Here is a 9,965-nt window from a genome sequence, read left to right as displayed (position 1 = left end):
CCTTGCCAGTGCTAGACAATGCTGTTAGCAACATTGTGCTAACCGAAGTTTAGTGCAACCCATTCATTGTAAACGAGCTCCATGATCATAATACACGGCATGAGGCGTAGGCATTAGGAAAGACATACGACAAGGTGATACAAAGTACAAATCCCGACAAGATACGAGACACAAAAAGACGAGATCAAGGGAGCAAAAGAAGTTTACACCTCCTGAGAGGCACCCTCCTTCTTGCCCTTGTTGGATTTTGAGGGAAGGAGCTCGGGGTTGATGTAGGGGACGACACCACCCTGGGAGATGACGACGTCGCCGAGGAGCTTGTTCAACCTTGAAGGAAGCGCGTCAACATGGATTAAGAGACATGCAGAACATGAATACGTACTCCTCATCGTTCCGGATGGCGAGCTGAAGGTGACGGGGAACGATACGCTGCTTCTTGTTATCACGGGCCGCGTTACCCGCAAGCTCGAGGATCTCAGCCGCAAGGTATTCGAGGACGGCAGCGAGGTAGACTACGCGTCAAACGCGTCAAATTTGGATGAGATTGTGGTTGAGGGTTTCTGTGATAAGAATAGACGTACCAGGAGCACCAGCACCAACACGCTGAGCGTAGTTGCCCTTCTTCAAGAGACGGTGGACACGACCAACAGGGAACTGGAGACCCGCCTTGGCCGAGCGGGACTGGGACTTGCCGGCCTCACCGCCAGCCTTGCCAGAAGAGGACTTGCCACTGCGTAGGAGAGTGAGTGAGTATATGACGCGTGGAAAGCGCAAGTGTGGATGCGTACGCCTTTCCCTTGCCAGACTGCGAAATTGAGCCAGTCAGCGTTGCACGTCAGAAGCAGACGGTGTATGCGTACCATGTTTGCTTATTGAGAGTGGTTGAGGTGGGTTAGAGGGTGAGGATAGTGGTGGAGAAGAAGAGGGACACTGGTGTGTCGAACGCGAAGCTGGCTGTGGCTTATATAGCGCGGGAGGGATTTGAACTCCGACGGGGAATAAACAAAGGGCGCGTGGGCACGTGACTGACGCGTCTGGATGGGCGGCTGTTGGACGCGCCTCGAGGCATTGGGTTGTGGTGGCTGTGCGGGGTGGGGGAGGCCTACCGTAACCGGAGCACAAGCACGAGAGGGAGCACGCCTCGCTCGTCCACGCCGTCTTCTCTCTCGCCGCCCCCGCGGTGCATGCTCTCGGCCGCACGGTCTGCAAGCCTACTTATACTGTGCCCGCTCGACGCTACCCATGTCTCTCCCTCCCTACATCCCCCGTCCCCCCATTGCTCCTCCCGCCCCCCACATGAGTCCCGTAGCCCCGACCCACGACCAGGCAAGTCCTCCCGTCCTCCATGTGTTCTCCACGGCCGAAGCTGATTGTGTACGCTATCAATTGATACCACCAGGTTCCTGTGCTATATGTCGTACGTACCCCGCTATTTCCGTCTAGCGTCCTCTCACACCACAGCCCAGATCGTAGTCTATGCCGTCGTCATCTTCGCCTTCTGGGTCATCCCCGGCTTCAGGGTGGTCCTCAACCCGCTCAAGCTCTTCACGATAGGATGGCATGAGCTCTGTCATATATGCATGGTGCGTCCTACTTTTTCCGTCCGCAAACAACTTCCTGGACACCCCGCTAGGCCATCCTTACCGGAGGGTCGGTCATGAAGGTCTGCATAGACCCCGACATGGGCGGCGCAACCATCGTTGCTGGAGGACACCCCCCAACAATCCTCGCCGCCGGCTACATTGGCTCGACTATCTTCGGAGGCCTCTTCATCATGGCCGGCTTCGACACCCTCGTCTCCAAGATCATGAGCTTCGTGATTGGCATTGGGCTAGTCGCACCTCTAGCTGTCGTGCGGAACAAGCTGTACGTCCCTCCCTTTCTGCTCCATTGGCACCCTACCTGAATGCACATCGATCTCGACACCCCATCCTACTACCCGTGCGCTTCCGACCTTGTACCGTCCACACGGGCTCACACTGCCGTTGGCGCTCCGGCGAACTGCGCAAAAGGACAATCCTCCTCATTGCCATATACGAGGGTCTGCTAATCGGCTTTTGGTTCATTGACCATGCGTGCGTATATTTCTTGCATTTCAACTCGCATTGCGCTCATATTCGTCGCAGGCAAGCCTTGCGGTGGTATTGCTTGTTTATTGGCGTCATGAAGTAGGTCCAGAACTTTCTCCAGCTTGACGTCCATAGGACCGAACTGACCCCTCTTTCCTATTGCAGCGCTCTGTACGTCGTTTGTGAGTACTTTTGACCTGCTAACCGGCTAAAGCGACGATTGTGCTCACTGAGGAACCTAGGGGACATCGCGGACGACAAGTACTTCCGCAAGGCCAACGATTCGGACGCGACACAATGGAACATCTTGTATCCTAGAGTGCCTGCACACGTATGGGCGACGCTCTGGATCGTCTTCGAGATCGCCGTCCTCACCGGCTTCGTCCTCCTCGGCATCGCCGCGTTCAAGCGCACAAGGGACGAGATGTACGCCGAGGCTGCCCAATTCCTCCCGACATAACGGCCCGCTTCCCTACTACTCACGACCTCCTCACGCCCTCCTCATTCTGTCATCATCAACACCCACACCCAATATCTTGCATCCCCACATCTACATCTGTCGCATCTACGCATTGTATCCCTGCTCTGCTGTGTTTTTGTCATCTCTAGTCTCTTTGCTGTAGGTTATCGGCCTGCGCCTACGCGCATGGTCTTGCTTCCTCTCCCCAATCTGTCTGTTGTAGCAATCCCCCCCACGCCGGGCGTGTTGGGTTCCAAAACCCTCCTCACAGATCCCTCTCCATCCTCCAGCGCCTCCGTTCGCCATAACCCTCACGCCCCTCCTCCACCTCGTGTCCCATGCTCCATTAATTCATCACATTCCTCTACGGCTCTACCCACCACACCCACGTCCCCGCATTTACATCCTATATTCCGCTCATCTACCCCCTGCGATACCTGACCCCACACATCTCTTCCGTATCAGGACTCATTTCCTGCAATCCCCGGTCCGTTCTTGGTTTCTGGGTTTTCTTGCTTGTTTTCCTTTGGTTGTTCGTAGATGAGCACCATTTTGGTTACACTCTACACGGATGGATGGAAGGACGGACGGACGGACGCTTTGTCACTTATTCACTCATCTCTCGATGCTGTTGTTGTAATCATCGAATTGCACCATACAAGTGTATGATTGTTGGCGTGGCTTACGTGTGATGCAGATGTAGCTGGTGGCTGGTGAGTCGACTCGAAGCTGAGGTGGTCACGAAAAATGGCGAACATGGATACAGAGAGGGCGAGACAGTAGAAGTATGCAAGACTGATTCGTACATGGCGGGGAATCCTCACTGAAGCGGCGGCGCACCGGTCATTGTCCATTACTGCAGCGTCCGTAAATACGAGCAGTTGAAACGACCGTCGACGGCATAACCCGGATCAAAACACCAGGGCCCAAGAGAGGCGAATAATTTGAATATGGATAGCGGTAAGTTGTAACGAGGCGGCAGCAAATTTGCGGAGGACGTCCGACGTCGAATGTGCACGGCACGAAGACCGACCGAGGGAGGGGGACATGAAGTTCGTTATTGACATCGTGTGAGCGGTGGTGAAACATTGTCATTTGTGAGGATAAACATCGAATGGGAGCGGAAAAAAGCAGAGATCCGGTTGGTGGTCAGACGGTGCGGCCGACGGGAAGAACTCATTTGCGGGATGCTCGCCGTATGATGGACGCAAGGACGAGCGTGCTGAAGGCGGCCACTCCGCCGACGATCGCCATGCCGATGTATCCCTCTGCAGAGGACGAACGAGTGCGTGAGAGTGGGAGTGTGAGTATGGAGGTGGTGTGAGGTGAATTGGGATGTAGGAATAGAGACGGACCTCTTGTTACCCGCTTGTCGATCAGCGTGGCCAGGCTCTGCGCTTGGAGATTTGTGGGCTCTTTATCTAGTAGGAGGGCTGCATACACGAGGCGGGAGAACACGGGTGAGTCGAGAGAGATGTGGACGTGTATGTCAGTCTCAGACCGTCAAGGGACTGCGGAGCGCACGCACCGTTAAACCTGCGTGCCTCCTCGTAGTTGCCCATCTTATAGTGCCCCAGCGCGAGGTAGTACAAGCATTCCCGTCTCCTCCCAGGCTCTTGCCTGTAGATATCTGTAGCAGCCAAAACATAACATAAGGCCAAGCCCAGCACGCACAGACAAGGACGAGAAGCGAGAAGCGAGACGCACCTTGCAGCAGCCTGACGCCCTCGACCTGGTGCTCGCGGAGCGGGCTCTTCACTAGGCCCCAAGCGTAGTTGAACTTGGTCTGGACGGTGACATGCGACTGAGAAAGCTCTTTCTGGTACTGGAGCCGGAGAACCTACGAGCCCGGGAAGGATATTCAGCATTTCAGCCTGCGAGACGGCAGGCCACGCGGTTCCCGCATGACAGAAGGCAAAGTGGAGGCACCTCGAGCTCGTCGTAGGACAACGCCTCCTCGGCATCCGCAGCGTATGGCAGTTCTGTCGGCATGGTCTAACGAGTCCGTCAAGCAGGTAAGAAAAACGGGTCGGGATTCCACAAAAGCTAGCAGGCGAGGGAGAGCGGCAACAAGACGAGAGAAGGCCCGGACAGTGGCCTTTAGACGCTCATAACTGACGTCGCTGCAGGCGGAAGCGCTGGGGCACCTTTGCACTTGCTTCCGTACTTCCGCCTCAGGCTTGGAGGCTGCTGCTTGATACTCCTTGACTTGCGCTTGTGGAGGGGGAGATGGCCTCACGGACTACCGACGCTGCGATTGACAAGACAACTGCTCCGGCCCTGCCTGAGCCTCAGGCGAATGCGAACCCGGAGCCGTACGCGAAGCATTTCAAGGTACGTGTTGCGCGCACGGATTGTACCGCAACGTCAAAGCACCGCTACTCGTGCGAGGGACGCGTACACTGAACTGGTTGCCTGTGCATAGGGAAAACAGGTGTCCAAGTTTGTTGAGTACGTCCCAGTTTCTTGTGTGCGTCTGTGTACCTGTCATGCTCAGCTCATCCACCCCTCTGTCTTGTTTACGGTTCACGCCCGCGTGCTGCGTCACGTAGTCCTTGCGCGGAGGCATCCAAGGCATCAATGGACTGCATGAACCATCATGATTATGATCGAGACAAGTGTCTCGACTACTTCCAAGTGTACCGGGATTGCAAGAAGGCCTGGGTAAGCTCCCTATCTCTTCGTGTGAATGCACAGTCGCTGACATTTGCATGCAGATGGAACAGCGCAAAGCGGACAGGCGAGCTGGCAAGCAAGTTGACTAGCTGCTGTAGATCTGCTTCATTCGCGTCTGCTTCATTCGCGGATTGACCTGTGCACCCTCCTTTCGGCTTGAACCACCTCTCCGACATGTCATGGCCGTCTGTGTCCTACTAGCCTGCGCACGTATCTGTAGTGCGAAATGAAAATACTGGTATGGCAGAAGCCTTCATTTTGCCAACCCTGAGATGGTGCAACCACCTGCTGCTGACTCGCTCATGTTGCATTTCAGGTTCCTTACCTCTCAATAAGTACATGCACAGTATGAGTGACACTCATCACCAATCACCTCTCTCGCTTGTTCACGGCCGCCACACGTGAGAACAACAAACTTGGGTCGGAAGAGCCAGGTCCGCCTATGTACGCTGCCGACATCTTACGTTACCCCTGTAGTGCCAGCGCCGCCGCCTCACCGTCGTCCATTGGCCACGTCCACGGGAGGGGATGTGATTGGCCCTGCAGCGCCGTACGGGAGCCTCACATAATGATACTCAACGAGACATGGCACCCCACAACATCAAGCAGTGCCGGTGATCATAACAGCTGACACTTGTGGGTCCGTATATGTCGGTCGTTTGTGCCGAGGAGTCGTCGATTGTTTGAGTTGCCTTTGCGCTCAGCCTCCAATCAGGGTAGAGGCTGGAATGCTTTTCTGAGGGTGTCTTTACGGCATATGCATGATCATCCTGCCTCTGCAAGTTTACGATTCAGTCATCGGAATAGCGGTTCATGAATGCAAACACATGCTCCTCCGTCAAACCATGTAGCGCAACCTAGGAAGCACTATGCATTATAAACTCAACATAATGTAGAAAACAAAATAAGGACCAAGTACGCTACGTCGAAGTCGGAAAGCTCTGTCTAGAAGGCCATGGCAACTACTCGTGCCAGCTGAAAGGTCCAAAGTCCCGCGGGCCAAGCGCATGGTCGACGACCTTCATCATCTCAACAACCTTCTCCTCCTCCCACTTCCGCCCGACCACCTGCACCCCGACGGGGATGCCAGCCATCTTCTCCGGGTCGTAGCACCCGCCTTTCCCGCGCCAGCCATATAGGAGCCGCTCGAGGGACGGAGACCCGTGCCCGCTCCCGACTCGCAGGTTCGTCCACTCCACGGTCGCGACGTCGGAGGCCCTGACGTGCGTGACGGGCACTACGCCGACAGGAGCGTTCAGGACGTTGTAGAGACAGGCACTGGCAGCTAGTGGGGCGAGGTATTTGCAGGAGCTGTGCGAGGGCGTCGGGCTTAGACGTAGCTCGGCGTCGTCACGGTAGAGGGTGTGTTGAAGACTTACTCATGAGGCATGGCGGGCAGGGCGATGACGGGGGAGATGATACCATCAAATCCGTGCTTGTCCCAGACCTAAAGGGAATGGTACATACATTTTTGTCACACCCGCCGGAATGAGACGAGACAAAGAACTCACTTCGCTCTCGAACTTGCGACAGTACACATCTCGCCGCCTGACCCACTGGGTATACTCCGGCATGGAACACGGGCGAGTGGCGAGTGTCACGCGCGCGAACACCGAGTCTCCAAAGAACTTGCGCAACGCCCAAGCGAGCGTTCTCCGCACCCAACCTGTGAAAGATAGAGGTCGCAACTCAGCAGGCCGGAAGATGCTGACTCTTGGAAACGCCAGGCTCTCTCACCTGGAAGTGCGGGTCCCAGCAAGGTGCCGGAGATTCCAGGTTCCTGTGAACACGCATGATGGAGATCCACGCTACGCAGACGCCATCGACCTCGGCGCACTCACCACCGGGTCCCTGCCAAGATCCGCTGTCAGCGTCTTGAAACCGTCGGCTGCAACGAGCCCCATGTAGCATTCGATTGCGTCTACAACTGCAACGGACGTCACGGTTCAGTCGGTTGCGCCTCTCCCGAGCCGTGTGTGATCTGAGCCAACGTGCCTTGTGGGACCTCGAGGGGAACGCACTCGTGCCCGGCCTGGCGAAGGGCGGCGACGGTCTCGAGAACGGCCCGTTGGTTCGCGGGAGACGGTTTGACGTAGCCATCTGTCAGATGGGTGGTTAGTCTTGGTGATACATTGCTGCGGGCCATCTGAAATGAGACTGGAACACTTCATCCTGCCGCTGGTATGGACCTCAGCACAGCGTCATAGCAGACAATTAGACACAGGGAAGATGTAGCAGGATCTTCGTATCGCCCCCAACGAGGTCACAATGCCAGCGTCTGCGTTTATTTGATCGTTCCAGGGAAGCGACACGGACACATCAAGTCCGGAGGAGAGACAATGGACGAGGACGCACCGGAGAGATAGTACCCAAACTTGAGCTTCTCCGGCAGCACAACGTCCCGGTAGGGCAATGGCGCAGGAGCATAGTCGGTACCTTGCTTCCCAAAGACGACGCGAGCAGCGAGCTCCAGATCTTCGACGGACCTGGGCGTGCACGGGTAAGTGAGTAAGCACGCGCACGCGGGGAGTTTCAGCTTTCATTTAGGTAGCCCGTGAAAATAGGATGCAGGCCTGTTAGGCTTCGAGGCGAGCACGAGCGGAGCGGACACAGGCGGACAGGCTCATGCTACGCGAGCGAGCTCCTGTCCCTCCTGGTGATCGGACTCATGCGACGGTAGCCTTGTCTGACTGAACGGAGGTCCCCCGAATAGCAGGTAGGCAGCGCTCCGTTACGCGGGCGACCACGTCGCTCGGCGCATCGAAGAGATACTTGGCATGGATGCTCACCGTCCCATTGGGCCCGCTGCAGATCGGATCCCCTCGAATCCACGAAGTGGGTCTGCGGGGAAGCGCGCGCGTCAGCAGAGGAAAGTTAGACGGGAGAAGACGCGGTGACGTCGCCATTGAGCTGCTTCGCAGTGAAGCAACGAGAACGGCCATTGGCGCGGAGGAGAGGCGGGGAAGGGAGGGAAGGTTCCGGGGCCCGAGCGCCGCGTGAGTTACTCAGTCAAGTGGGAAACGCGTACCTTGGATGCCGTCCATACAGACACGCCCCCAGCCGGGTTTGAGCGAGTAGATCCCACACGCCGTTGCGGGCATTCTGCGTAAATAGAGAAGGGAAGTTCAGACGTTCGGTGAGAGAGGACCGACGTCACTGACCTCAAAGAGCCTCCGATGTCAGATCCCCAGCCGAGTGCAGCCCCGTCCATGGCGAGCAGCGCCGCTTCGCCTCCGCTGGAGCCCATGGACGAGTACAGTTTGTTGTGCGGGTTGAGGGTGCGGCCCCATATCGGGTTAGTGCACTCCGCGAAGAACATCATCTGTGAGACGTTCGTCTTGGCTATGGGAATACCTCCCGCCGCACGGACGAGTGCAACAACCTGGCAAGATCGCTGTCAGTGACAGCGGAGGCGCATATAGACCGTGTATCTCGCTCACATGCGAGTCTTGGGCAGCAGGCTTGTCCGCCCACGCTGAGAGACCGACCGTTGAGTCCGCGCCCGCCACGTCGTCTGAGAATCAAGGCACGTCAGTCAAGCCCAACCTAACACGCAAGGCACTCACATTGATCCTTGAAGCTGACGGGAACGCCATGCAGAGGGCCCCGAAGCTGCCTGGTAGAGGCGAACTCTTCATCTAGCTCACGAGCAGCTGCGCGAACCTCGGCGAACAGGACTAGTGTGACCGTGCACATGCGGAGCAGGTATACGTTAGCAGACTCCAACTCAAACCACCAATGTCATGCCAGAAACTAACCTTCTGTCAAGCAGTTGGTCAAACTCTGCGCCTTGGTCGCCCGCGCAACGTACGCCTCGAGCACTGCAGACGCCGTCCACTCTCCTCGGGAAATATGCTCCACAATCTCCGGTGCTGCACAAGCCCAGTCGAGTCAGTCCACCGGAAACCGTCCGAAAAGCTCCCAAATTCCCCAGGATGGCTGCTGCTCACCTGTGGCTCGCAAATACTGTTCAGCCTGAGCCCCTTCTGCCAGCGGGGCATCTGCGCCGTTACCCTGGATGACTTGGTCTCTCGCAGCCTGCTTCCTCCTCGATATTTGGCGGTACCCCGGCGACTCGGAGAACATCTAGTCGAGTCCCCAGGTGGTTGTGGCGGACGCGGTTGGGATTCTAGTGCTGCGCTTGCGCTCAGTGATGGACGCCTGGTACGACGATAGGCTAGCGCAGTCTGAGTTAGACTCCAGCACCATTGGTATTATACCCTGAGGCCCCAGTGGGGGCTATGAACCGCGCTGGAAGAGCGGCGGTCCCAGGCTCATCCCCGTATGCACGTCCGAGCCTGCACCAGCCGGGTCCTGGTCTTGGAGGCTTGGTCCGCTTGGAGGCTGTTCAGGCTGCGACTCCCCGCGAAGCCCGGGCCCCAGCGTGCCATGCGGCGTGTGGGGAGAGGACGACGAGGCACAGCAGCCAGGAATCACAATATGTAAACTGTGGCATATGTCATCGCTGATGGGACGACCCATACTCGGAGGCGTCGCGCGCGAAGAGCCACTCCTCCCGAGCTATGTAGAAGCACCCGGGCCCCCGGATTGCCCGTGTGTCCCTGGTTGTGGCATGGGCACCTTCCGGAACCCGGGCACCACGCGAGTCGTGCGCGGTGCAATGTGCATGTAACCATTCCGAGAATCCGAGTCCGACGGCGAGCCTGGGATCCCGCTCGGGGCTGAGGCCTCAGGCCTCAGGCTGGGGGATGTCGATGAGAGCGAATCAGCGATCAAGTTGTTTGCGTCTGCGTCCGCAC

General features: G+C 57.1%; 5 protein-coding genes across 5 annotated transcripts; 2 read left to right on the top strand and 3 right to left on the bottom strand.

Annotated features, from left to right (window-relative positions):
- Window positions 1-203: 203 nt before the first annotated feature.
- L226DRAFT_460723 (histone H2A) lies at window positions 204-714 on the bottom strand (the record flags this gene model as incomplete). The annotated part of the gene is made up of 3 exons (XM_067675605.1): window positions 204-327; window positions 383-512; window positions 582-714. Coding segments are annotated over 3 exons (387 nt in total), but the record flags the coding sequence as incomplete, so codon positions are not given.
- Window positions 715-1,242: 528 nt separating this feature from the next.
- L226DRAFT_460594 (uncharacterized protein) lies at window positions 1,243-2,529 on the top strand (the record flags this gene model as incomplete). The annotated part of the gene is made up of 7 exons (XM_067675600.1): window positions 1,243-1,330; window positions 1,444-1,583; window positions 1,634-1,866; window positions 2,013-2,075; window positions 2,127-2,168; window positions 2,235-2,251; window positions 2,312-2,529. The coding sequence occupies 7 exons, from the start codon at window positions 1,243-1,245 to the stop codon at window positions 2,527-2,529; spliced, it is 801 nt and encodes a 266-aa protein (XP_067537167.1).
- A 1,176-nt stretch (window positions 2,530-3,705) lies between these two features.
- Window positions 3,706-4,521, bottom strand: L226DRAFT_569834 (mitochondrial fission 1 protein; the record flags this gene model as incomplete). The annotated part of the gene is made up of 5 exons (XM_067684353.1): window positions 3,706-3,797; window positions 3,885-3,962; window positions 4,058-4,159; window positions 4,237-4,369; window positions 4,459-4,521. The coding sequence occupies 5 exons, from the start codon at window positions 4,519-4,521 to the stop codon at window positions 3,706-3,708; spliced, it is 468 nt and encodes a 155-aa protein (XP_067537166.1).
- Window positions 4,522-4,758: 237 nt separating this feature from the next.
- On the top strand, window positions 4,759-5,294 carry L226DRAFT_569833 (uncharacterized protein; the record flags this gene model as incomplete). The annotated part of the gene is made up of 4 exons (XM_067684352.1): window positions 4,759-4,863; window positions 4,955-4,980; window positions 5,082-5,193; window positions 5,247-5,294. 4 exons carry the CDS (start codon window positions 4,759-4,761, stop codon window positions 5,292-5,294), a joined length of 291 nt encoding a protein of 96 aa, XP_067537165.1.
- Window positions 5,295-6,110: 816 nt separating this feature from the next.
- L226DRAFT_533674 (amidase signature enzyme) lies at window positions 6,111-9,484 on the bottom strand. The gene is made up of 14 exons (XM_067680521.1): window positions 9,156-9,484; window positions 8,964-9,077; window positions 8,772-8,882; window positions 8,646-8,719; window positions 8,367-8,587; window positions 8,234-8,307; window positions 7,995-8,046; window positions 7,561-7,691; window positions 7,201-7,305; window positions 7,047-7,132; window positions 6,943-6,985; window positions 6,717-6,871; window positions 6,585-6,652; window positions 6,111-6,516 (listed from the first exon to the last, which is right to left on the bottom strand). Exons 1-14 carry the CDS (start codon window positions 9,289-9,291, stop codon window positions 6,168-6,170), a joined length of 1,719 nt encoding a protein of 572 aa, XP_067537164.1. The 5' UTR covers window positions 9,292-9,484; the 3' UTR covers window positions 6,111-6,167.
- Window positions 9,485-9,965: the final 481 nt, after the last annotated feature.

This window comes from Lentinus tigrinus (genome assembly GCF_003813185.1).
Source record: "Lentinus tigrinus ALCF2SS1-7 unplaced genomic scaffold L226scaffold_8, whole genome shotgun sequence".
Classification (NCBI taxonomy): domain Eukaryota; kingdom Fungi; phylum Basidiomycota; class Agaricomycetes; order Polyporales; family Polyporaceae; genus Lentinus; species Lentinus tigrinus.
The sequence above is the reverse complement of the archived record's forward strand: the minus strand, read 5'-3'. Positions and strand labels throughout refer to the sequence as shown.